At 53.1% G+C, this 24,380-nt stretch overlaps 9 protein-coding genes across 9 annotated transcripts; 3 read left to right on the top strand and 6 right to left on the bottom strand.

The window, feature by feature from the left end:
- Positions 1 to 1,001: 1,001 nt before the first annotated feature.
- SEPMUDRAFT_152025 (PLC-like phosphodiesterase) lies at positions 1,002 to 2,777 on the top strand. The gene is made up of 2 exons (XM_016907197.1): positions 1,002 to 2,300; positions 2,373 to 2,777. The coding sequence occupies exons 1-2, from the start codon at positions 1,079 to 1,081 to the stop codon at positions 2,591 to 2,593; spliced, it is 1,443 nt and encodes a 480-aa protein (XP_016756457.1). The 5' UTR covers positions 1,002 to 1,078; the 3' UTR covers positions 2,594 to 2,777.
- A 261-nt stretch (positions 2,778 to 3,038) lies between these two features.
- On the bottom strand, positions 3,039 to 5,168 carry SEPMUDRAFT_152024 (uncharacterized protein). Its single transcript, XM_016907196.1, has one exon. It carries the CDS (start codon positions 5,094 to 5,096, stop codon positions 3,198 to 3,200), a length of 1,899 nt encoding a protein of 632 aa, XP_016756456.1. The 5' UTR covers positions 5,097 to 5,168; the 3' UTR covers positions 3,039 to 3,197.
- A 685-nt stretch (positions 5,169 to 5,853) lies between these two features.
- On the bottom strand, positions 5,854 to 8,565 carry SEPMUDRAFT_152023 (uncharacterized protein). Its single transcript, XM_016907195.1, has one exon. The coding sequence runs from the start codon at positions 8,022 to 8,024 to the stop codon at positions 6,453 to 6,455; it is 1,572 nt and encodes a 523-aa protein (XP_016756455.1). The 5' UTR covers positions 8,025 to 8,565; the 3' UTR covers positions 5,854 to 6,452.
- On the top strand, positions 5,854 to 9,021 carry SEPMUDRAFT_159259 (uncharacterized protein; the record flags this gene model as incomplete). The annotated part of the gene is made up of 1 exon (XM_016907832.1): positions 5,854 to 9,021. Exon 1 carries the CDS (start codon positions 8,104 to 8,106, stop codon positions 9,019 to 9,021), a length of 918 nt encoding a protein of 305 aa, XP_016756454.1. The 5' UTR covers positions 5,854 to 8,103.
- A 1,631-nt stretch (positions 9,022 to 10,652) lies between these two features.
- Positions 10,653 to 12,737, bottom strand: SEPMUDRAFT_73891 (DNA kinase/phosphatase Pnk1; the record flags this gene model as incomplete). Its single annotated transcript, XM_016910044.1, has 2 exons — positions 10,653 to 11,506; positions 11,571 to 12,737. 2 exons carry the CDS (start codon positions 12,735 to 12,737, stop codon positions 11,339 to 11,341), a joined length of 1,335 nt encoding a protein of 444 aa, XP_016756453.1. The 3' UTR covers positions 10,653 to 11,338.
- Positions 12,738 to 13,178: 441 nt separating this feature from the next.
- On the bottom strand, positions 13,179 to 15,643 carry SEPMUDRAFT_152022 (protein serine/threonine phosphatase 2C). The gene has a single exon (XM_016907194.1). The coding sequence runs from the start codon at positions 15,569 to 15,571 to the stop codon at positions 13,709 to 13,711; it is 1,863 nt and encodes a 620-aa protein (XP_016756452.1). The 5' UTR covers positions 15,572 to 15,643; the 3' UTR covers positions 13,179 to 13,708.
- Positions 15,644 to 15,811: 168 nt separating this feature from the next.
- On the top strand, positions 15,812 to 17,019 carry SEPMUDRAFT_152020 (Ribosomal_L31e-domain-containing protein). Its single transcript, XM_016907193.1, has 3 exons — positions 15,812 to 15,995; positions 16,119 to 16,193; positions 16,271 to 17,019. Exons 1-3 carry the CDS (start codon positions 15,897 to 15,899, stop codon positions 16,484 to 16,486), a joined length of 390 nt encoding a protein of 129 aa, XP_016756451.1. The 5' UTR covers positions 15,812 to 15,896; the 3' UTR covers positions 16,487 to 17,019.
- Positions 17,020 to 17,362: 343 nt separating this feature from the next.
- SEPMUDRAFT_152018 (ankyrin repeat protein nuc-2) lies at positions 17,363 to 21,190 on the bottom strand. The gene is made up of 7 exons (XM_016907192.1): positions 20,965 to 21,190; positions 20,800 to 20,884; positions 20,568 to 20,741; positions 20,323 to 20,511; positions 20,257 to 20,274; positions 17,970 to 20,199; positions 17,363 to 17,919 (listed from the first exon to the last, which is right to left on the bottom strand). Coding segments are annotated over exons 1-7 (3,048 nt in total). The 5' UTR covers positions 20,967 to 21,190; the 3' UTR covers positions 17,363 to 17,569.
- Positions 21,191 to 23,708: 2,518 nt separating this feature from the next.
- SEPMUDRAFT_152017 (uncharacterized protein) lies at positions 23,709 to 24,323 on the bottom strand (the record flags this gene model as incomplete). Its single annotated transcript, XM_016907191.1, has 1 exon — positions 23,709 to 24,323. The coding sequence occupies exon 1, from the start codon at positions 24,316 to 24,318 to the stop codon at positions 23,710 to 23,712; it is 609 nt and encodes a 202-aa protein (XP_016756449.1). The 5' UTR covers positions 24,319 to 24,323.
- Between the last annotated feature and the right edge of the window lie 57 nt (positions 24,324 to 24,380).

The following is a 24,380-nucleotide window of genomic DNA, read 5'->3' as shown; positions in this document are numbered from 1 at the left end:
GAGGGAGGTACCTCCTTCTTTGCTTCGCTTCCATCAGGGTTACCGTTAGCTTGTCCGCGGGCGCACGCACGCACAAACAAAGTGTACAGTAGTGCGTGCGTGGCAGCGTGTGCATCAATGCAAGACCAGACGACGTCACGATGGAGTTTTGGCGACAAACCTAAATTTCATCACATATGTACATATATAACATACACTAGTTAAGGTGCTAACTTACCCGTTTGAGACTCGATCTAACCTTAGATAAAAATTCACCCTGCAGGGGGGAGTACCTCCTAGTGGTGGCGGCTGAAGGGATAAACAAGGCCGGAAGACTCAAGAGGAAAGTTGGGAAATTGTCATCTTTGTACGCAATTGGGGAGCGGGGTGGTGAGGACTGTGCAAGTATGTAATTTCTGTTGGTAGGGTTGGGGTGGTTTTGGAAGGAGGAAATATATATATATATATATATATAAAAGAGGGATATTGATTATTGATGAGACAGGCCAAGCAGGCAGTTGAAGTTCTCAATCAATTCATCGCCAAGGCATATTCCGCCGCGAGGCTTTTCGGCTTGGCATCGACAACTACCAAACAGTGGCAAACCGTCATACCTCCTACAATCACGATTCGATAGCACCAATACAAAGAATTGAGAAACAAAAAAGACTCTTCAACGGATAGCAGAGGGTGCGCTACAAGAGATGTGGCCATGTCAAATACAATATCTCCCTGAACGCGTCCTTCAGTTCACAGACGAATATCTTCCTGCCGGGATTACGCGGCTTGATCTGCTTCTGACGCATGATGAAGTAGTTCCTTTACCTCCTATGGGGAGCGGGAGATTGGAGCTAGAAAGGCCATTGGGGCATGTGCACGTTCGAAAGGCGAGACAGCCTCACACACGGTAACGCGCTCCGCGGTATTTCGGTGGGCGCCATGGAACTCTGTCGGGAGTCTGTTCTGCCCGGGTCCCCTTCTTCTTCTACTACTACTTCTTCCTCTTCTTCAGTAGTGAGGTAGGTCATTCTCCGTTGCGCACCTGTTCTCTTCTTCTTCTCTTGGGACCTCGGAAGAAGAAAGAGACGCAGTTGGCAAGATGCTTCCCAACGCGATATGGCTGATGTGCTTGGCGGCGGCGACGACGGCGGGTGTGAGAGCACAGGATTCATCCAGCACAACCGACAGCAGCGACACCAGTACCATGACCACCGAGACCTTCTCTGCCCTGACCTTTACGAATTCATACTCTGTGTTGACTGGAAGTGATGTCCCTACATATGTCTTTACGGGCTCCGGTTACACATATGCTACGGTCGGTGGACAAGTCACGCGGAGCACTACCAGTTCGAGCACGGCCACAGTATCGGGCAGTAGCAATGGCACAGCAAGCTCGACGAATTCTCAAATTACCGCGTCGACTCATCATGTCAGTCTGACACAGATTGGTGGTGGCATCGCAGCCACTGCCACCAGCAATAGCACCACAACGAACAGCACCGCCAGTTCCACCAGCTCTGCAGCAGCACCCACCAACACGGTCCCTTGCAATGGATTCCCCGAGTTCTGCACGCGGCAATACAGCAACATCACCATGGTGGCCTCCCACAACAGCGCATTCGTCGTACCCAACAACGCCGCATCAAACCAAGAATTACCCATCATCGACCAACTCAACGACGGAATCCGCATGCTGCAAGGAGAAGTACAATGGGAAAACGGCACAACATACAACTGCCACACATCCTGCAGCCAACTCAACGCCGGTCCCTGGCAAGACGGCCTCGAAATCGTACGCTCCTGGCTGCAAGAAAACCCCTACGAAGTCCTCACCATCCTAATCGGCAACAGCGACTTCACCGTCGTCGAAAATTTCGTCCCAGCAATCACCAACGCCGGCCTGTTACCCTACGTCTACGAACCCACATATATCCCTCAACACCGCGACCAATGGCCCACGTTGGGCGAAATGATTCTCACGAATAAACGTCTCGTCTTCTTCATGGATTACAACGCCAATCAAACTTCCGTGCCATATATTCTCGATGAATTTACGCATATTTGGGAATCTCCGTTTAGTCCTACCGATCAGGCGTTTCCTTGTACGCAACAACGTCCACCGGATTTGGACCCGGATGTCGCGAGAGATCAGTTCATGAATTTGGCAAATCACAATTTAAATACTGCGGTCGATTTATCCAGTGTGGGCATTTCCACGAGCGAACCGATTCTGATTCCTAATACTGCGGAACTCAATCTTACAAATGGTGAACAAGTCGGATTGTTTGGAACGCTGGGGACTATGAATCAGAATTGTACTGGTATGTTTCTCCCCCCCCCCCCCCTTTTTCTCCCAAAAAATTTCCCGTAACTAACCCTCGTTCTAAAAACAGATATGTGGAATCGCGCCCCCAATTTCCTTCTCGTAGACTACTATAATCGAGGTTCACCTTCCGCCGGCTCAGTTTTCCAAGTCGCCGCTCGAGCGAATAATGTCACATATACGCAAGATTGTTGTGGAAACGTCGAGTCTTCTGCTTCGTCGACGAGATTTTCGACGGCGCTGGCTGCTGTTGCTATTGTTGTTATTGTGAATGCTGTGGGGGGTTGGTGATAAGCTGATGATGATGGGGGATGGGGGATGGGATGGGTCAAAGTGTATGTATATGTATAGGTAATAATTGGATGGATGTTGATGTGTGATGATTATGATGACATGTTTTTGGGGGGGATGGTGTAGCATAGCATGGTATAGCGTAGCATAGCATAGCATAGCATGGAATGGCACGGAATGGCACGGCATGGCACGGCATGTTTCTTCTTCTTCTTCTTTTTTTTTCTTTTTCTTTTTTCTTTTTTCTTTTTTTTTTCAAGTTTGTTTTTCGGATAATCATGTGAAGGTTGTGTATACAGATTGATTGATTGCATTTGACACTACATAACTTACGTACCTATATAGCATTGGAATTTGATTGAGATGAGGGTCTCGTTGTTTCCTCACGTGGAGTGGATGGGAGAGAACAGAGAGAACATGGAGAAAGAGAGAACATGCAATACAAAAAAACTTTCATTATCGTCATCTCGTCACTCATCACTATATACTTGCTTGCTTGCTGTTGCTTTGCTATACTTTGCTTGTCTCGCCAAATACAATACATTACAATGGTGCAGGGGTATCTTCTTCTTCTTCTTCGTCATCATCATCAAATACTCAGACTCTACTTCTTGCCTTGCAAAGCAGCGACAGCATCTTTGAATCCAGCTTCATATGCAGCGCCACGGCCCTCGTGCGAGATTCCAGGTGCGGTAGTTGAGGTCGTGTTCGAGCCCATGCCAGAGTGGCTGCCAATGTGGGTGTTGTCAACTCCGGAAGTGATGCCTCCGACACCTGGCTGGTGATGGGTAGCAGAGCTGTAGCCGGTGGGGTTGCCGCTACCGGTAAGGCCACTACCCTGGGGGTGAGAGCCGGTCAGACCAGTGCCTTGGGGCTGGTATTGTTCGCGGTTGCGCTGGTCGTAGTTGGTGCCAGTGACTGGATCGTCTGGCTGGTTAGATCTCTGAGAGCTCATCTTGTCCTTGACCTTGTCCATCATGCCACGGTTGTCTTCACCTGCGTAGCCGCTAGTGGTGTTGTGGTGTCCGGACTGGCTGTGACCACCATGTTGTTGGTATGCTGCTTGCTGGCCGCGGGTGTACTCGTCTTGGTGAGCACCAGTGAAGCCAGAGCCAGGTGCGGTCGAAGACATACCGCCATGCGAGCCAGTCAAGCCGCTACCGGGCTGCTGAGTGCTGTGGTTGTTGTGATGACCTGCGCTTGCGAGTCCTGCGCCGCCAACTGCTCCGGCAGCGAGACCTGTCGCGGCTCCAGGACCGGCGTGACGATCGGTGAAGCTCGAGTCGTGGCCGAGAGGCTGTGCAGCAGAGGAGAAACCAGAACCAGGTTGGTTGGGGTGGCTGTAGTTGTTGTGGCTACCCGTCACATTGCTGTGGCCGTGGCTTCCAGTCAAGCCGGAACCAGCATGGCTTTGACCCACTCCACTGTTGGAGGTTCCAGCAATTCCAGCACCCGTGGCGTGGGAGCCTGGGTGCGAGCTCGATGAGTGGGAAGCATTGGTTGACTCCTTGATCGGATTGCCATAGGCGTCATGAGCATTGTGCTGGCCAGGCAGGACATTCTTGATCTTGTCGCCAGTAGTTTGGTGCACGCCCGAATGGGAGTGTCCCACACCCTCTCCTACGCCGCCGACCTTTTGGCCACCGGCAGTTGGGATTGCACTGTCGTTGTTGGCATGTGGGTGCGAGCCAGGCACAAAGCCGGTACCTTCACTGACGCCAGATGTGCCAGTGTGGTGCGTGTTGTGCGTGTTATGCGTATTGTGCGTGTTGTGATGACCTTGATGAGCTGCTGCATCAGCTGCAATATTCTGACCTTTGGACGAATATGGATCGTATGGCTGGCTAGCGGTCGTCTTCTCTGCAGCGAGGCCAGGGTTGGTGCCTTGAGCGTGTGTCCCTGGTGCGTAATCTTGCGCACCAATCGCCGTGCCTCCAGTGATGCCACTGCCGTGTGTATTGCTTCCAATGCCAGTGTGTGGAGCATTGCTACCGACGCCGGCGCCAGAGTGTTGAGTACCGCTACCAACGCCCATACCAGTGTGATGGGTATTGCCATGATCCTGTCCAGCAAAGTGACTCCCTTGGCCGCTCAGTCCCGATGTATGATGCGAGCCGCTGGGGACTCCAGCAGTTGTGCCAGCCCCGGTCAAGCCAGAAGAGGGAGCATGCGTCTGGCCTACTCCTTGTGATGTGTTTGCGCCAGTCACGAGAGGATGAGTTCCTCCTGTGATACCGCTGCTGCCGCCATGAGTGGGGCTGTTGCCGGAGTTGTGTAGTGGGTTGTAGATGCCAGTGGTGGAGGTTGTACCAGTCGTCTGGCCGGGATGAGTTCCGTGTGATCCGTGTCCAGTCAGACCTCCAGTAGAAGAAGAAGAGGTGCCAGTGGTAGTGTCCTTTGTTCGAGAAGTGTCGAGTGCCTGTTGTTGACGCAGTTTCTCCTCCTCCGTGTGGCTTTTGCTGCTGCCCGAGAGCTTCTCTTCGATTTTGCTAATGAGACCCATGATGATTCGATGTGTGTGATGATTGTTGGTCCTGTTGGTGTGTGTGTGTGCGTGTGTGTGAGGGAAAAGTGTGGCTTGTGAAGGAGATATGAGCGCAGGTATTATACCAATGCACGAAAAGTGTATACATCAGGTTAAGAAAGAGCAGTCTGCCTGCCTACCTCATCGCACGTCACATTGGTGCCAACTACAGGTTCTTGCTACTACTCACTACCTCCACCTCCTACTACTTACCTCCTAGGCTCGTACACGTACTTGCGCGCGTGCCATGAGCGCATACCGCAAACGGATCTTATCCCACTTTTCGTCTCCAATGCCAGGACTATGACGAGTGGCAGTGCAAGGTGGCTGGACCAGCTCAATGGCAGTGTGGAGCTCTCGCCGGTCATGACTGCACATCAGATGGTCGGGTGATGAGTCTGATGATGGCAACTGGTGCGAGCAGAGAATAAGTTGAACTTGCTTGCTTGTCCCGTCCGTGGTGTTGGTAAACAGAGAGAACATTGAACCGCTGAAACAGGGCCTGGACCCCTCATGACGGCAGATGATGGCGTTATTCCCACACTTTCGAGGAGAAGAGCGGAGACAGCACTTCTCAACCTTCCATCATCTGCTGGAGCACCCTCCGTCACACCGAGGCAATAATCTCGCCCTCCTCCTCCTCCTCATCGTCATCGTCATCATCATCATCACCACCATCATCACCATCATCATCATCATCCCCATCGTCATCTTGTGGCTGAAGCGAGAATTTGGGGTTTGCCATGTGCATACATTGAAAACTACCTACGGACTAATAACACACTGCCAAGTCTTGCGGTTGGCAGCGCAGAATATAGAATATCACTACTCTTTATCAAATAGAAGGGTGTGTGTGTGTCTGTGTGTTGACACTCCGAAAATAAAATGTGTGCCGCTCCAGGACTGCAAGCGTCTGACAGGCAGACTCGCCCCTTCAACACGGCAAAAATTGGCAAAAATTGCTGCACATTGCAAACGCAAATGGGGCATCCCTCCACATCCATCATTGCCGCCCATTCGTCGAGGAGGCGTGCGCCCACGCTTCGACTCCAGACCGAAATACCATTTTGTACATAGGGATGTTTCATACTCCATTTTCCGGATTTCTCCTTCTCCGTGACGCCGCGCTTGCAGGTCCGTAATATTTTGTCTACGCTCGCATGCATTGCGTATGTTGATCGTAAGGTCGTGATATGGTCATGTTGTGTGTGTGTGTGTGTGTGTGACACAGAAAGAGAAAAAAAGTGGCCAGGGTGCAAGACCCCAGCAGCCGTGGGCTAGGAGGTGGTACGACTCAGCCAGACCGGGGAGCTCCAGAAGCCTGGGCCTCGGGGCTCACGACCGCTGCAAACCCAAGTTTGGCCGCGCAAAGTCGGTAAAAATCTTGAGAAAGGACGACTTCTTGGACGGTTGCCGACGATGCTGGATCTTAGCGTACTGCACCATAGGTCCAACAATATCGGCTTCCTCGATTACCGGAAATTTGGAAGGCTGCTTGGGATCCTGGAGCGATGGCATCTTCTTCAGTGTTTGTGTTTCGGCCAAAGGCTGGAACACGGTCTCCTCACCGCTCGCTTGCGCTTCAGCATTGGCCAGCTCGTGATTATATCGCCAGATGCTGTCGATCTCGGCCCATTTTTGCTCAGTAAGCTTGTAGATCTGTGAAGTGACGCCGTAGTTCTCGCTCACGCGAGCAGCCTGTCGCATATATTCAACACGAGCCGTCTCCCAGTCATCGCGCAATTGTCGGCAATGCTGAACATCACACAATTCCGGAAGGTAAGGTTCGGGGTAAATGTTGAAGTTTGCATGGCCGAGCTTGATTGCCCAGTAATCAGTCTCCTCGGCTATATTGAGGGCTGGAATCTCAGAAGCGGTCGGTAGGGTGTGACTGGACCGCATGTTGAGCGATGCAGTCGATGCCTTGGTTGACAGTGGTGGGGTAGGAAAACCATGCGCGATTGGACTGGAAACAGGAGTGCTCACCATGGATGGTACCACGCTGGGAGGAGCTACTGTGGGGGATGTCAAAGGGGATGGCAAGGCCTGCTGCGAATCGGCAAAGTAGCTCACCAACATGGGTGGCAGCAGAGGAGTCGTGGCCAGCTCCTGTCGCTCAACAGAATCTTCCTGGACTTCTGGGATGCTGATGTCCATGGGCTTCGATGTCACCTGAGAAACGGCTCTTGGCCTGGGAGGACTGATCGACCGCTCATGGATAGGAGCGCGCAAGGCGCCAAGCGGAGGCATGCTCACATTTCGAACTTCGTGCGCGTTGGGAGCGGTAGAAGACCTGGTAGCGGGCAAGCGCAAAGAAGACGGTCGGGAGCTGGGGGCGCTTCGAAGCTTGATTGTCGACGACGAAGCACTCGGTCTATGGCCACCAAAACGCCTTGAGAATTGGCGACTGAGGCGTGACGCAAAACTATCGGCCAAATTATCATTTGATCTAGGTCGCTTGATAGCACGTGCTCCGGGAAGATAGCCGTCATCGAAATAGTCATCGCCAGGGCTCCACTCTGGAGTGACCAGAGGAGCTGGAAAATCAGGTGAGCCTTCGCGTTGACGATGATAGCATAAAGGTGTATCGCAGATGCACAGAGCCTCGGGAGTAGCATCTTCAGACGCGTCGTTTTGATCGTCAAGCTCCGAGGGATCTTCCACCAGATCGTGTAGCGTCGTCTTCTGCGGATTGGCTGGCGAGTCCGGGTTCGTGGCCAGGGAAGATGTTGAGCTTGGAAAACGAGTGTGACCGCGGGTGGAGAAGGTAGGCGTCAGAGGCGAGGAGTTGCTGGACTCTCCAGAGGAATCGCGCGAATGAGAAGGTGAAGATGGAGGAGCCATATCGTCCTCGGGCAGCGGAGAGGAAGCAATTCGGGGAAACGAGAAGGAGCGTAACCGGCTCATATTGCGCTTGGTCGCGTCGTGGGGCTATAATGTGCAGTCGCGAGGCATAATGGGTGTTGTCCAGCGATCGTTATGATTCATGCATGCGCGTCGTGAGGAAGTGAGTGGTATAGGCAGGTATACAGTAGGCAGGCAGTCGAGGCCCGAGTTCTTGCAGAAAATGGGTTTCAAGAGAAGTCGCAATGCGCGCGGTGCTATTCCCAGGTGTAACGAGCGGTGGCACGACTCGCTCGCTCGCTCGCTCGCTCGAGTGTGCAGTCCGGAAACAAAGGCCAGTCGATACGGGACAAATGGTGGTTTGTTGATGGTCCCAACGGCGGGCGGGACGTTGATGATGGTTGTCGTGGCAGCGCGTCGTGTCGAAAAACGCGTAGACGTCGGGAAGAGAAGTGAAGTGAGTGAGAGCGCGAACAGACGGCGGAAGGGCTGGGACACTGGCGCAGACGGGCGACAAAAGCAGCAAAGAGAGACGGAAGCAGGCAGTGTGATTGGGGTATTTGGGGAAGCGTGTTGCCAACGGGTGGGCGATGCTCTGAGTTTGTGGTTAAGGTGCACTAAAAGTGACACTAGGCTGAGTAGGCTGGGAACTCCTTCCGTCAGGCACTGCTGGTCCGCTGGATGTGTGCCCGTAGTGGAGGTACCTCTAGTGCCCGTTCAGGTCCTGCTAGGCCGATGCGAGCTAGAGGAAAGGCCGTCGGCTAGAGCTTCTTACCGCTGCAGCCTGCGAGAGCCAAAAGGCAAAAAAGCCATGCCACCTGCGTCCAGTGCCGTCCACTCGCGCCTTGCCTTGCCTTGCCGTACCTTGCCTTGCTCTGTCTGGCCTGCATGCTTCGGAATTCTCTACCACTTGCAGACCCACTCACTCAACTCACTTGAAAATCTCACGCCCGACGACTACATAATAATGTATGACACTATTACTGCGGACGTAGTGATGACCGTGGGCACACCAACAGGACCATCAGCTCAGCCCAGCACAGCCCAGCCCAGCTCGTGACTCCGCAGTAATAGTAATCATCACTGCTACTAGTACCTCTGTCTTTTGCCGCGCTGCTCAACCGACGACGCCGCCGCCACCGCCGACGACGACGACAACGACAACGACAGCGCACGTGATCTGACGACAGAGAGAGAGAGGGACCTGGGAGAGAGAGGGAAACGGACAGAGAGACCCGCGGCCCCGGCTCTGCTTCTTTTTGCTTCGCCGGCGTGCTGCCAGGCTCAGCGCCGTAAGGTATTGCTAACAAGCTGTCGTCTCTGCCACGCGGCAACGTAATAACCCTTGTAGTGGTTCTAGACATCCTGGCTCCAGAACGTCAATTTTTGACTAAAACTCGATTCATCACTTTGCCCTAGGAGGGTACTCCCTCCTGCCCATTCAGATGCCAGATGTGGGGGCAAACGGCCCTCTTTCCCATTGCTGTAGTCCTCCCTACAAAAAGACCTGCTTCTCGAACCTCTGCTATCCATCCGTCTCACACGGAGTCATACCCAATGAGCAAGATGCAGCGGGTGAGGATATACTGTAGTGTACATGATTCTTATTTCGCACAACAACATACAGCGCATCTGCAGGCCGCAGCGCCGCGTCGTCGTCACACCGCGCTTCAAGTAGATGCTCTCCCTCCCCCCAGGGAGAATGTCCACGTTGTCACCATTACTGTGATCGATAGTTGACAGCCTGTCAGCTTGCACCAACAGATACGAGACGACTGCTGTGCGCCTCTCAGGACCGACCACCTGATTGTCGTGGCCAGCTGTACCCGGATGCAGAGAGCATGCCCTCGCAGCTTCTGTCCTCGTCTGGGATGTAGGGAACGCTGCAGTGAGACGAGAAGTGCATACAAATGCCTGCTTTCGTACAATGGGTGTAACCGCAGGGCGACCTTCTGTGACTGTTGCACGGCGTCGTTCCTCTTACAATTGTCGCAGGGCAGGCCATCAATCTGAGATCAGCCACAACCAGTCTTCAGATGCCATATTCACAGATGCTGTAGCAGGGTGAAGTGGGGGGGGGGGGGGGGCGGGGCGAGGCGGTCATCTGTGGTGATGTGAGGTACATGTAATGATGGGACTGTCCATATGAGCCTGACCAAGCCTGCGCCGCAGCCAGCTCGCGCATCTCAGCCAGCAGCATTACTCTCAACGTGGACCTCTGCTGTGCCGCTCGTGGTCCGACGTTGCCGCGTTGTCGATGTTTTGTCGCCAGTTGATTCGCCCAAGCAAGGTGCTTGTGATGAAAATGTTTTCCGACCGTCCTGCTGCGGGGCTCTCAGGATGCAGAATTTTTTTTGACACGGCTGGCAGCGGTGCTTGGCACTACACACACACACATCCACATCTTGACGTGCTTCGATCGATCCATCACGATACCTTAACAATGAATCTGTCGGTAGCTACAGTACATGTATATACTGTACACGAGACGACATCCTCTCTGTATACAACTCGTTGGGTACTTTAACAGTCCCGACAACGGTGATGGTTACCTTCCGCCCGCGGTAGCGAGTCATGCATCTGGATGCATCTGTATGCATCTGGCGCGGGCTGCTATCCTACTCGTCAGTTGCGAACGGCACTCTTTCGTCGTGAAACTTGTTTGTATGTGTGTGTGTGCGTTCGTCCGTTCCGCCTGCAGGTACAAACATTCAAGGCTGCAGGAAGAAGGTGTGACACAGTGACGGGACGAGCAGAACGGCGATATTGCTTGCTTCGTCACACACCGTCTGGTCGCTAACGCCCAAAAGCCGCGGAGGAAGCGGCATTTGTGTGGCCCAAGAGTCCGGTCGCAAATGTGAACGAACATGGGCGGTTCGCGACGCTTCGATCAACCGAAAACCAATTCCTGATTACACGTGAGCTCCGCTTATCCAATAGGTACCTTATGTAGCCCACACCAGAGCCCATTGCTCCCAAACCTTTGCGAAGGTGTTTTGCGCTCTCACCGCTGCTGAAATTGAGTCATCAAAGTCAGCAGTGCTGGCGACGCTCGCCAAAAATATCCGCAAGACAGAACACCTGGTTATCAACTGGTCACACAGCCTTGCTACGCGGGTTTCCGAGGCCGTGTCCCGCCAGCCACCGAGCCGAAAGAGAGCCGCAATACGCTGGTACGTAGCGTCTTCACCGATGGATGACACATGGCACTTCTCTATCCGTCGACAGCTTCCAGGTTTCTGACGAAGCACACGTTGAGCGAGCCGCATCAGAGCCCGCCCGTTGTAGTAGCAGGCTACTCGTTATCTTTATTCGTCAAATTGATCAGTATTCTCGACATTCCTCTCGGTTTCAATGGTTGCTCATGTGACGACTCTTTAGATCCAGTATTTGCGCCAGAGTGTCTTCTGCTCCTCTGTGCCTCGGAACGTGAAGTCGACCTTCGTGATGTCCAGAAAGCCTTCGTCGAGCACCGGTTCTTGAAAGCGACCTGCATATCCTGTGAACGCCATGATCGGGAGTCTCGTTCTCCTCTCAGGGTTCATCTAGCGAGTGGTCAGCTATCACGGTAATACCTGCAGATGCCACGTCAACTGTTATCTGACATACTATGCCGTCGGACAACGATCGCACGGTGTCGTTGTGTTCGCAGAGCTTCGCTGGCGCTGTGAAGTGGACTAGACGAATCGGCACTTTGAGCCTCTCCGCCAGCTGAAGCCAAGCGGCCCTTGTCTCAACGTCTGCGTTCGTATTGTCCACCACTACAGGCGTCTTGTCCTCCAGCAGTTGTGTCGCAACCTTGATACACCTGGCCCGTGTCTTGAGAGTATCCTGGTTGACTCTCTCGTACCCGAGTGACTGCATATGGTGCCAGTAAAACGTAGATTTCCCTGCCCCCGGACTACCGCAGAACAGCACCACTTCGACGTCGTTCTTCTTAGTGAAGACGATGGGGCTGATGTCAGTCTGAGTATCCAGATTCGTCTCCAGATAAGATGCCGGCTCGAATGGCCTCACGAATGGCTTTGCTGCCTCATTGAGGAAGTACTCCTCCGGAGTGTAAAACGGGATGCCTATATTGGCCGCCCAGTCACGATCGCAACACGAATGATCCTTGCGGATCTTTGCAGCCTTATTACCTTCGCGACCTGCAGCATCCCCAACGAAGAAGCATCTTTCAAGATCGACATCAGCTGGCTGGTCGAGGCCGTAATCTTGCACCAGCTGATTCCACATGCCGATTCGAGGCTTCCTACAGAGGTCGTGCTGAGTCGCCGCATAGACGGAGATCGGCAATTCCAGCACATTCAGGATTGCTGAGATCTTGCCTTTGAAGTTCATCAAGCTTTTCATGTCACCTGCTCTCTTCGGTTCGGGCTTTAGTACCACGCGACTCTGGTTACTGATTATCACCACAGCATAGCCAGCTTCGCTGAGCTGCTTGAGCTTTTCAGGAACACACGAGTGCCACCACTGCCAGTCCTCGGGCCCTTTCGAGAATTGCAGTCCAGACTTGGTCGTGATGAGTGTGCTGTCCAGGTCGAAAGCTGCAATCTTGACTGGCTTCGGCCGTGTGATAGTGGTGGCGTCTGCATATCGGCCAACGAGCACGCTGTCATTGACGTTGTGAAAGATGACCTTCTCTGCTTCCTTCTGGGATGCTGGCTTGAAGAAATTCGACACTGCTTTGCTTGTAGTCGTTGTCGTTACCTTTCGCCTGGTCGGTGGCGGTGAGATGTCGCGATCGGCAGTTGCACTGCGTTTCAGGGAAGCCATTGACACCCCAATGGGAGGATGATAGAATCCTCGCAGCGAGAACCTGAGAAAGAGTGCTTTCATGTGTTACCATAACCTACACGCGGTTGAAACTTTGCAAGTGAGACGCGGTGGAGAACCTGGGAAGGGGCCGCTGCCGCTGCCAGAGCGCCTCACATTACGCCAAAGCACACGCCCCATCACAAACTTAATTGAACCACATTCACGTTCAGCAGGAACTTTTACGACGGGCAGACAGCGCACTCAGCTCCAATTTCGACAGCACGCATGAAGCTTACTACATGTACGTACCTGGTATCTACGGTACCTTAGTGTGCTACGCAATGGCCAAGGCATCAGGAACTGGAGCCCATGCATTCCCCCATCTATTCGCACAGCGACCAATTTCAGAGTCCAATCTGGGAAGCAGCGGCTGCCTCTCCTCGAAAAAAAAAGCAAAAATGAGGCACAGAACGAATATCAAACAGAACTCGGTGTCTAAGCGAGTTTTTCGCTTGCCTGTAAGTAATGTTACACGAACGACAATCATAACTCATCTCCCATATCCTCTACCCGAGTTCGGGCGCCTCGATACTCCTGTTGTACCTCCCTCTGCAGCATACCCGAAATCTCTGGGACACGGATTGCTTCGAATGGTGATCAATGATCCCTATATTATGTGGAGGCGGGACTCTTGCTTTTCTGCATAGCAGCAGAGTGCTCAGGTGTTCTCCTGGCGCCCTGCTATCCGCATGTATCATCCCCTGGAGCCTGTCCAACATCCACTCCGCAATGAGCCTGTCCAGGTTCTTCTCTTCATCAGAAGGAATGTGACCCATCTAACGTGCCAGAGGTTTGGCGGCGTTGTGAGTCTAGCTGTACTCCATATAGGTGCCATAGTGCTGGCCAACAAAACCGGCGCGTTGTGGAAATTGCGACTTCATTCGTCATGGTGGCCTGTTATCACATGATCCAGTCGTGGCGGTGTCCTCCTAAAGCTTGGCCTTGACGCCGGCGGACCCGTTGGCGGTCGCTGAAGCCTCCTTGTTGAGTTCAACCTTGCCATTGCCCTGACCCTCTCCGAAGAAGATGACTTGCACAGTCAAATCGTCACGATATCGTCTGCTGTAAGGTGCAGGCAACGTGAGAAGCGCAGAGAGCATGTCCTTGTCTTTTCCACCGAGCGCGTTGCGCACAAGATGTGTAGCAGCATTCTTATCCTCGACCACAAATCGCTGCTCACCAGATGGGATTCCCCACTGTTGTTGCCGTACGGGCGCGCGCTGGCCAGAGGCATCTCCTTGGTCGTGATGCTCGATCGGCAGTGAATGCTTTTGACTACTGAACCACGATTGCAGCCAGCCATTTGTTGGAGTCTTCGCAGAAGTAGAGGCTTGTGTCTCAAGCCACTGTCCCACAAGCCCAACCACCTCTTCATTGGTGAGCATTTCCCACAGTCCGTCGGTAGCCATGACCACGAAATCACCGTTCGCTGGCTCGATCTTCGTTCTCGTCACGACTGGCTCAGCGGTAACATATGGTGGTGTCTTCAAGTATTTACTCGGAGAGCGACCAAAAAACTGTCTCTTCATCTTATCCTGCGTTTCAGCTGACCACTTGTAAACAGCGTCTCCAAAAGCTCTACTAGGTTCGAGGCCTCCGAGAATACGTCCATTCGCGGTTACATATGGCTCGCCAGGATGCTCGGCTCTCAGTCGTGCATCTTCTGATGGCGTGCCACCAGTCTGGTCAACAGATAGTGCTGTTGCTGTCCACTTTCCACTGCTTCCTCTTCGACCAAGAACGGCCCGGGAATCGCCTGTGCATGCCACGCGAAGCTCTTTTGACTTGGAGTCGTAAAAGGACAACAGAGCACATGATCCGGAAAGTGCTGGAGCAAGGATCTCTGCAGCGACCACTTTCGACTGAGCCTTGAGAACTTTCTGGACAGATTCGTGCGTGATTTCGTGGTCGAGCTTGACGAAGCCCTTCTTGATGGCGGCATCGATCGCATCGGCCGCAGGAACAGTAAGTTTCGCATCTTGCATTGCAGACTTGTACGTAGCATTGAGTTCGCGAGCGACGTACGAAACAAGTGTCTGCCGTAGTTTCGCGGAAGTGGTCCAGCCTGAGTGACCATCAAACACTCCCCAGAACATCCAGTCCGAGCTCGGCTTGTCACCCTGTGCTGCAGCTGTAGTATTTGGCACCTCTACAATCTTTTCTACATGATCGTCCTCGATCGGGTCGTTGCTGGGGATCTGAACAACATCATAGCGAACAACACCCTCCCCTCGACCGACTAGATAGCTCTCCTCGTTTGTTCTGAGTTTGGCGGAGGCTTGCTCCGGTGTGAGCATCTCCAATACTTTCCGGCCTGAGAAGTCTGTCTCCTTGCTAATGGGCTGGTCCGCTGGTATCTGAGCAGTGAAGAGCTGGCCTTGCTCCACAATAAGTGCCTTTCGCACTGCCTCTGGCACGACTGAGTCCTGTGCGAGGGCTGCTGTTGCTGGGCCTGCCGCTGACGTAGCTGTTGACGAAGTAGAATATGACCTGCTCTGACTGCTGCTCAAGGCGCTCGAGGCAGGCAATACATCTGCTGTTGTTGCTGATAGCGACTGTGATCTCTGCTCGTATCCGTAGTACAATGCCGCCGCGCCAATCCCGACAGCGGCAGGTATGGAGTATTTGCGCGAGAGGCGCATCGAAGACTGGAGCGGTTGGGGCGAGCGATTGTTGGTTAGGAACCGGAGTTGCGCGGCATGCTGAGGGCTAGCAATACGGAGCTTCTTGAGTGCTGATCGTGGTGAGGGTCGACGGAACGTGCGCAGGGTTTGGATTACTGCGCGTCTCATCGCAGCACGTGCAATGGGAGGAGTGGAGCGTGGTGGCGATGGTGGTGGTGGTGGTGGGCAAGAGCAAGTGAGTGTAAAAGCAGAATGAAGCGTACATGTACCTTGGTGAGGCAAAGGCACTTGGATGATGGATCGTGTTTGGGGTGATGATGCACACCTCATGCTTATGCATGGTGCCAAGCCCGATGCAGTTATGCACACCCGCAAAATCCAATCTCACCTTCAACCTTAGAGATTTCCGTCCGTTTCGCGACATCGACATTCGACGAAATTCACACCCAGCGACACCTCTCGATCTCCACCTCCTCCCCGTCCTCACGCCGCAATGTCGAACAAGACCAAGGAACAGAAGCCCGCCAAGGGCGGCCGTTCCGCCATCGATGATGTCGTCGCGCGTGAATACACCATCCACCTCCACAAGAGGGTACGTTCAGTTTGATGAAGTCCACGGATGGTTTATACATTTGTCCTCGCAAGAGGCTTTTGCTTGAGCATCGGACGGAAGACTGAGACAAGAGCATATGTCTAACAATGTGTTGGTATAAAGGTTCACGGTGTCAGCTTCAAGAAGAGAGCTCCTCGTGCCATCAAGGAGATCCGCTTCTTCGCTGAGAAGGCTATGGTACGTTCTATGAACTCTTCTATCCCGCTGGCTTGATGCTCCTGTTTTGGGACAAAAACTGATTGTGCTGATTATAGGGCACATCCGACGTCCGCCTCGACCCTCAATTGAACAAGAAGGTCTGGGAGTCCGGCATCAAGGGCGTTCCTTTCCGCCTCCGTGTCCGCATCAGCCGTAAGCGTAACGACGAGGAGGGTGCCAAGGAGAAGCTTTACTCCTACGTGCAGGCTGTAAACGTCAAGAACCCCAAGGGTCTTCAGACTACCGTCGTTGACGAGGCCGCCACCGCTTAAATTTCCACTCTGAACAAGAAAGGCAAAACGCAAAGGCTTGGTTGAAAGCCAATAAATGGTGGACAGCCCAGTATTGGAACAGTGCAGAGGCACGCAATAAGGCGTTACACGGCGGCGGGAATACTCTCTAGCAACGATACCACAGAGTGGTGCGCGCATGATCGCGCGGCTGGGGCGTGTAGCGGTTTTTAGCGTTACGATTGAAAGTACGTCTTCATGACTGTCGAATTGAGAAAGCTCACTGTCCATCACTGTCGGTCCTTCGTTCCCGGATCCAGCCTTTAATTTTCAAAGGTCATGCTCATGGCCAAGATCATCTATCGTAGAAGCTTCACTTCCCCGTCTTAGCCCTGGCTCTGCTTCGTATCCATCTCTGAAAGGAGTTCCCTTTTGGCCCTACGCGTTTGCACAGACCGTTGGAGTAGAATACCAACATAGAATGCCTCAAATTTGGTCCTCCATACATCACTGACCAAGGATACGCCAATCAGCATGACCATGTTCGCAAGAGGTTGCAGCAATGCTCACAAAGCAGACCCCAACGCTTCAATGTATCTACCTCTCTGTACATCAGAGTATACATCCCAAACTACCTAAGAAGAAATGATCAGTAGGTGCCCTTCAACACCACTCTAACAACAACATTGACAACAACACAAACGTTCACAATGCTGCTCCTGCCACTGCTCCACTCTCTTTCCTTCAGCATCGCCTCCGCCGCCGCCGTCGCAGTCACAGACCCACTTCTCCCCCACCGCCACCTCCACCCTGATCAGTTCATGTTGGGGGTCTGTCGAGGAAGAGAAGCAGATCAGCCTGGTACCTATGTGCCCACCTTACGTGAAATAATGACCAGCACACGTGATGAAAGGGCATGTTGAACTTTTCATATTAGACAAACGGTCTATTTCATCATTAGGGAATCGCAAGTGATCACAGATTCCTCCCCTTTCGCGTCTTGGTATTCCCATGTGATGCGATTTGGCTAGTATTCAAACGCCACGCTCAGTTGACCTTGCACGCCAATGTCGCTGTCTCTATCGTCATCATGCACCCCAAAGCGTCCCTGTCGCCGAATTGGTATCACTGATCAATTTGATCCTTGAAGCGTAGCACTGCATTGTGAAGTAATAGACCGTCAGCACCCTTGGGAATGCTGAGCACAGTCGGTGGTCGCGTTCGCGTACGGTCGTTGCTGTAGTCAGATATGAGAACCAGCCCCGCCTCTTTCACACTAGAAACTAGTGCAGGGACCAGATCGAGCAACCGTGAAGTGCAGATCAGACCCATGAAGTTGTTGCTCTGTGCAATGCGAACTGACTCCTTGATGCTCATGTCGGTTCGGCCGCAGCTGGTCACGATATTGGAATCTGTGGCTGCTCGATCGTTCGTGGTAGGCGCTACACCAAGTTCGTTGCAGAGAAGCACGGGATCTAGTCATGGTTAGCATTCTAGCAGGCCTGTTCTTTCGTATGACACTCACAATTTGGCTGCTTCCAGTTCAACGCCGTGCAGATATCCGCATTGTAGCTGGAAAAGACGAAGCTTCTTTGTGGACCATCTTTGAGCTCACGTAAGTGCCGAGCATGATCGAAGACCACCTTGAGCACACCGTCAACCACGACGTTGATGTTCTGCGTGGGTCCAAGCCGTAGAGCTGCCTCCTCAGCTCTTGTTGGATAGCATACATGGATCTCCACATGCAAATCCGCAGGCAGTATCGCCAATGTGGACTCGAGCGAAGAGCATGATTGGGCAATCTTCTGCTGAGCAACAGCGAGATTCTCGCGATCAATGCCGTTTCCCACGAGCTCTTTGATGACGCCCTTGCCCAGACCAGCCTGGAGCGCGCTATCTCTAAACTCCTGGTATGTCAGTCTGCTAACGAGATCGTTGCGACTGCTTGGTAATGCCCAGCTGTTGAACAATACAGGTACGCCGTCTGAAGTCACTTGCACAAATAGTCGCAAGAAGTCTCCTGACAGACTGCTACCAGTGATTAGGTTACTCGGATGATTTTCGAATTGGCTTGTGGCTTTCCAGTACGTTGCAAAGTGTGTGATCTCAAGCGGTATACCATGGAATGGTGTGACGACCTGGTATCGGAAGGCAATACGTCCAATTGCGCGCAGCCGAGGATCAAACAGCTCGAGATGCCACTCACCAGAGCTATTCGCCTTGCCAGTAAACACGCGACTGGACGCAGCTGCGCGGGCGATAACTTTGCTCCCGAATGTCGGGAAGATATCGAAGTCGATGCTAAAGTTATCCAAGTCTTCAATCTGGAACGAGAGGTTCTTGAAGTCATCTTGTATTGGTAAAGGCAGATTCCGTGGTATCAAGTCGGACGACTTCGACGACACAGTCAGTCGCGCGGCGGGGTACTTGCTATCACCATAAAACTTAATCGCATCTCCTTCGACAAAAGAGAGCTGGATAAACGTCTTCGTAGTATCGAGGAAGTTGTGTCCATATCTTCGAAGCGGAATGATGGGGGGCGGCAATTCGAGAGAGGGGATATTTTCCGCATCATGGTTCGCCTGAGTCGGTGTTGCTGTTATAGTCAGCGGCGGTGGCTGCCCAGGCGCAGGCTGCAGGTCCATTGGATCTCGCACAAATCCATCTCCAGTTGCGCCAGCTCCAGCTTGCGCAAGCAGTTGCATACAGTCCAGCTTTCCTTCCCAAGCGGCGTAGTACATCGCATTGAGATCCTTCTCGTCGAGAGCTGCTGGGTCAACGTCGAATTCCAGGAGTTGTCGCAAGCTGTCGAGATGCCCTTCGCTTGCAGCGTGGAATATCGGTGTCCATTGGTACAGTTTGTCGGCCTGATCCATGTCCACACCATACTCTTTCAACATCTGGAGTATCCGATTGTCTCTGCCAAATCGTGCCACAAGGTGTTGTGGGTACAAGCCTTCTGCGTCAGGGATGATGGCAGGTCGGAATCGCAGGATCTGCTGAACGATGGGAGCTGAGCCGTACTGGCAAGCCAGGTTCAGTGGAATGTGACTGGTACTGCTCGCCTGATTCACGATGGCCCCAAATTGCAGCATCTCCTGCACGCTTCCCGGCTGAGAGTGCACAATCGCGTGTATCAGAGGGGTGAAGTGATCCAGATCCTTGAAGTCCACAGTATCGGGAGCGGAAACGACCAGTGCCTTCACCATGTCCACGTGGCCATGCATACACGCATAATGCAGTGGTAGGCGCCCATAAACATCTGGTGCCCGTATGTTCGCGCCTTTCGAGAGAGCTACTGTGAGCACGTCGGATCTGCCACTTACTGCAGCCTCGTGTATGCAATTGCGCTCATTGATTGCGTCTGCGAAGTTGAAGTTGACCAAGCCTGTGGCGTAGAGTATGTCTTGAGCGCTAGGCGCTGCATGGTTGACAGTATGGAGGAAAACGCGGCTGATGCGCTCGGCGGCATCCGGACTCGCAGCAGTGCGTATGGACCATTCGCGGACGAGACCAATATTGCCAGCATTGATTGCTTGCAGCACCTGGTACTCAACCTCCTCGTCTTGCGCTGAGGGCTGGATCCTGTTCTCGAGCTCGACGGCAGGAGTGTATGCAATTTTCTCGCCTTCTGCCCAGGCTTGCAGCACGAGAAGTCCGGTGGTGGCCTGGTCGGATAGATCACTAATCACATCTCGATTGAAGCATGGCTGCACGTCGACTGCTCTTGACAGATAGAGCTCCTTGGTTCGGGACTGTCACCAAGTCAGTATCTATTCACGCGGATAAGACTGATATTAGGCTATAAGCACCTTTGAGGTTTTGTCCCACTGCCATAAGTTAGCTCAGCCCATGGCATAGTGTACGAAAGTAACGACCTTCTTCAGTATCTTGGAGAATGCTGTCTGGTTGACTTCGACGAACTGCTGTAGCTTGTCGAGGTCGTTGCTGAAGAGCCGAAAGCCTTCGTCCAATGTGACATAGCTCGAAGATAACTTCGAGGCCGGTGTTGCGCGAGACTGCACGCCTGCCTTCTTGTCTAGCAGAGTTCGTAGGCGAAGTTTGAGCTGTTCAGGCATTAGATTTGCGCCTCAGTGGGGGGTCTCGATCGGGGAGAACTGACCTCCGCTTCTTTCTGGAGGTAGAAAGTGTTGACCTTCTCCAGCTCGCGCTCGAGACGGAAGAAGAACGTTGCTTTGTTCGCCTGCAACGAGGCTTGCGACTCCTGCAGAGGCTCGCCATTGGGACCCTGATGTAAGGCTGCGAGCACCGGTGTCGCGCTGAGCTTCTTGATGAGCTGTATGGAAATGTGAGCATTGTGCGAGTCCACCTTCTGTCACCGTCACGCTGCCTACCTTCTTGAGAGCCTTGTAGTCGACGAAGCTCGCTGCGTACTCCGGTATATCGAGCTGCCGCTTCTGAATATGCTTGCCGAACTTCCTACCACTCACCCACCATCAGCATATGCGCCTCCATCCCGTCCATTGTTCCCATGTTGACTTGCGCGTGGCTGGACGTACATGATCGGCTAAGAGGGGCGTGATCAAAGAAGAGGCTGCGGAGTGGTGGTCGCGAGGTAATGCGACAGGACTGAGGCGATTTGCTGGATAGTTCCTGTTCTAGGGTAGATCGGGCTTCGGGTCGACATATTGCGAGAGGAAGGCGTGACTCAGAGAACAGGCATCGCCAGTAACTCAGAGAACGGCACGTGCGAGAGAATGGAGGCAAGAGCGTGCGTGAAGTGAGGTGGGCGTCGGTAGATGTTGTTCTGTACTGACCTTACACAGGTAGGAGAGAACTAGGTAGGAGGTACCTGAGTTTTGATGTGAGGTGGGGGAGGGTAAAGTGAGAGTAGTACCTCCTCAGGTAGTAACCAACAGAGGAAGGTACAAGTCGATTCTGAGAGCGATATTCACATGCACGCCCCACTATCTCATTTTCCTTTCACTCACTCACTCACTCATTCACGGACAGGCGCCAGTGTTCCGCTCGTTGCCATACTAGTTTATTTTTACAGTAAGGGAAATCTGGTAGTGGTGGTGCTGCACAGCAAAAAGCGTCGAAAATGGGGCGTCGACCAGCCGCACAGGGACGAATCGTTTACCCACGTTGTGTGCACGAGCGCGGACATAGCCGGCGCTAACTGCGCGCTTCATCTCACTCGAGAAACTGCAACTCTCACGTGCACGGCTGTGATTCTGTGAAGGAGGAGGCAAAGGAGGTACGTGCCTCCTCGCGTCGTTCCGCTTTACTAACCGTGTATCCAGCAGACTCTTCTGTCACCACACCTCACTTGGTGCCATGGAAGGGGAACGGGGAATACTGCCGAGTCTGGCCTACCTGATTCTTGTTGGGTGATGCGGGTAGTCGTGTGGAAGCCAGTTCAGCAGCAGCGCGTGGCATTGGGGAAGGCGATATCTGGTTGACATTCACTTTGTTTGAGCTGCTCAGCCTCAGAGACTGGGTGGGAATGGACCTCCTGTTCCAGTGTCCAAGGGGCGTGTACACTGCGGTCCAAGTCCAAAGGCCTGTGGAAGAGCTGGAGGGAGGAGGACAGGATGGGAAATCAAACCATCGAGCTTACTTGTTTGCTTGCTTGCTCAAGTCATGCTTGTCGAAGTACTGTCTACCAATCTCTGCCTCCTAGTTCCTAGCTCTGGTGTGAAAAGCCGAAGACCCGGATACCAGCTTGAACTGTTTTAATGGCCAAAGACGTGCACCTTACACGCATCATACCATTTGTCTCTCCAAAATCTGGCAATACCCGGGAACACACTGGCCAATACCCCCTCGTTCTCACGCCTACCCCGAGCCTCGTCCATGTCCACCTTGGAAAAAGGCGTTCCTGTTGGAGCCCATGAATATCGGACTTCCTGCGGCGCCTCGTCTAGATCTCCTTTCAGGAGCAAGGCTCTTCTGAAGATGTCGGTGAGCGTGCTGGTAATTTCTGCGCTGAAGTCCGCCGGAACGTTTGCATTGGGCTCCATGCACTGCCGCAGCTGTGCAGTAATAGTGAGCATGAAGGACGACGCCATGCGCTGAGCTTCTGGCTTTACCGTGCCAATGTCAAAGTCGCTATGCATGCGCAACATATCCGCTCCAGACTGGTACATAAGGTACTCCATATTGGCGCATGGGCCAGCTAAGCACAAGTCAGCCATCTGAGTCACTCGATAGCACAGACCTACTCACCTGCTCCCAGACCGGACAAAAGCTCGTTGAAGCTTGCCAGTCTCGCTTGCATCTCCGGCCTCAACATAATATCCCGAGATGTCGTCCAAGGAACCTTCTTCAGAAATACTTCTTCATAAACGGCAGCTCCAATGCAGGCCGAGAGGACATGCTGTAGCTTCATACCCTGCAGCTCTAGCTGTGCTGCTTGCACTCTCCAGGATTCTCCGTCTTTACCCAGAACGCGGCTGTATAGCAGTTCCAGTTCGCGATCTGGAGACGGTACGAAGCTGATATGTTTGTTTTTCAGGCCGAGAGCTTCGACAATGTCATCAGCAGTGGTTCTGATCATCTGCACAAGGTGCTTCACACATATTTCCACGTCATCTGTAGAACGTAGGCCATAGGGATGGTGGCTTGTTGTCGGTACAGGTTGTGATACTAGTGGCGATGCCACCGGCGGCGAGAGGGGTCCAGGTGTTGTAGAAGCCATTGCTGGAACTGGTCCCCCAGAGGATGCAACGGACTGGGCGTTTTGCAGTTGTGCAATGTCGGAGCCACCTTCAATAGTCGCTGATTCCTCCTTCAATACAGCAGAAGCTGATCTGCTGTTCGTCTGTGCTGCTCGTGACGCTTCCGCATCATGCATGGCTATCTGCGGCACATCACTCGATCCATCTTGCGTTGGCATCTCTTGCCTTCCAAAAGCGACTCGGCTTTGGGATCCGAGTCTCAACTTGACTTTCAGGCGCTTTGCGGGTAGATGTCCCTCCTCGTCGATCTCGCCGTTAGGGAATGCTTGTCCCGAAACTCGCTTGGCTCCTACAGCGGGTGACTGGTGACCATCCTCAGACAAGGCTGGAGTAGTACTGATAACCGACAATGATGAGGTCGATGCTGGACTAGCGGAGTCCAGAACGCCAATAGCCCCCAACTCAGGTCTGCTCCTTCTCGACTTTTGGGCAGCAGCTTTGTACTTTGGTCGCGCTTTTGTGCCGCAAGGTGGCATCGACGCATGTCGTCCTGTGCCCGCTTCGCCTGGCAGATGATGAGATTAGAACAAGACCACATCTATGAGTTGGCAGATTTCGCGGCTACAACAATCTGGTCCCAAGGCAAGACTTACCTTTTGTCGCGGCGCCCTTCCTTCGTTTGTTTGATACCGGAGCGTCGTCCTCGCTGCTGTCATCAACCTCAAGCAGACGACGCTTCGATTGTCCCTCTGCTTTCGACGATCGAGCCGGCTGGGCTGACCTGGCCTCAATCTGCATCTCGCTGTCTTTATTGGAAGTGTTGATGGGTTCTGATAGGGTCCCGCCGATATCTTTGGGCATACGAGCGTTGCTGCTGGTGTCACCTTTAGTGGCCGGCTTCTTCAAATATTTTTCGCGCTGAGGCGTGCGCAGTGTGTTCATTGGGCTCTCGGCAAACACGTCCACGCCTACGTAGCCATTCGAGCTGGGCAGCAAGAATAGGCGCAGTAATTCTCTGAGCTCATGTGCTGTTGGCGTCCGAGTTTCAGGCTCCTGAGTTGAACTGCTCTTGATGGTGAGCTTGACATCCTCCCTCTCAATCAGGTCGGCCAGCCTTTTCAGCTGCGACAGTCTGTCGACATATTGGGTTACTCGAGTTTCTTCGTCGTTCAAGTCCCAAAAGACAACATTCAACGCGTGCTCGCGGTGATCATCTCTGATGACGGGCATTCTGGCTTCACACTTCGCGGTAGCGTCCTTGTCAGTTTGCGTGGGTTGGTTTGGTATCAATC

The sequence above is a fragment of the Sphaerulina musiva genome (genome assembly GCF_000320565.1).
Source record: "Sphaerulina musiva SO2202 unplaced genomic scaffold SEPMUscaffold_12, whole genome shotgun sequence".
Lineage (NCBI taxonomy): Eukaryota > Fungi > Ascomycota > Dothideomycetes > Mycosphaerellales > Mycosphaerellaceae > Sphaerulina > Sphaerulina musiva.
This window is presented reverse-complemented; position numbering and strand designations above follow the sequence as displayed.

Coding starts and splice junctions, on each gene's coding strand:
- SEPMUDRAFT_152025 (XM_016907197.1), top strand. CDS start 1,079: ATGCTTCCCAACGCGATATGGCTGATGTGCTTGGCGGCGGCGACGACG. Junction 2,301..2,372: donor TATGAATCAGAATTGTACTG/GTATGTTTCTCC, acceptor TTCTAAAAACAG/ATATGTGGAATCGCGCCCCC.
- SEPMUDRAFT_152024 (XM_016907196.1), bottom strand. CDS start 5,096: ATGGGTCTCATTAGCAAAATCGAAGAGAAGCTCTCGGGCAGCAGCAAA.
- SEPMUDRAFT_152023 (XM_016907195.1), bottom strand. CDS start 8,024: ATGAGCCGGTTACGCTCCTTCTCGTTTCCCCGAATTGCTTCCTCTCCG.
- SEPMUDRAFT_152022 (XM_016907194.1), bottom strand. CDS start 15,571: ATGAGACGCGCAGTAATCCAAACCCTGCGCACGTTCCGTCGACCCTCA.
- SEPMUDRAFT_152020 (XM_016907193.1), top strand. CDS start 15,897: ATGTCGAACAAGACCAAGGAACAGAAGCCCGCCAAGGGCGGCCGTTCC. Junction 15,996..16,118: donor CCATCCACCTCCACAAGAGG/GTACGTTCAGTT, acceptor GTTGGTATAAAG/GTTCACGGTGTCAGCTTCAA. Junction 16,194..16,270: donor TCTTCGCTGAGAAGGCTATG/GTACGTTCTATG, acceptor TGCTGATTATAG/GGCACATCCGACGTCCGCCT.
- SEPMUDRAFT_152018 (XM_016907192.1), bottom strand. Junction 20,742..20,799: donor ACTACAAGGCTCTCAAGAAG/GTAGGCAGCGTG, acceptor ATTTCCATACAG/CTCATCAAGAAGCTCAGCGC. Junction 17,920..17,969: donor GAACTGGAAGCAGCCAAATT/GTGAGTGTCATA, acceptor AACCATGACTAG/ATCCCGTGCTTCTCTGCAAC.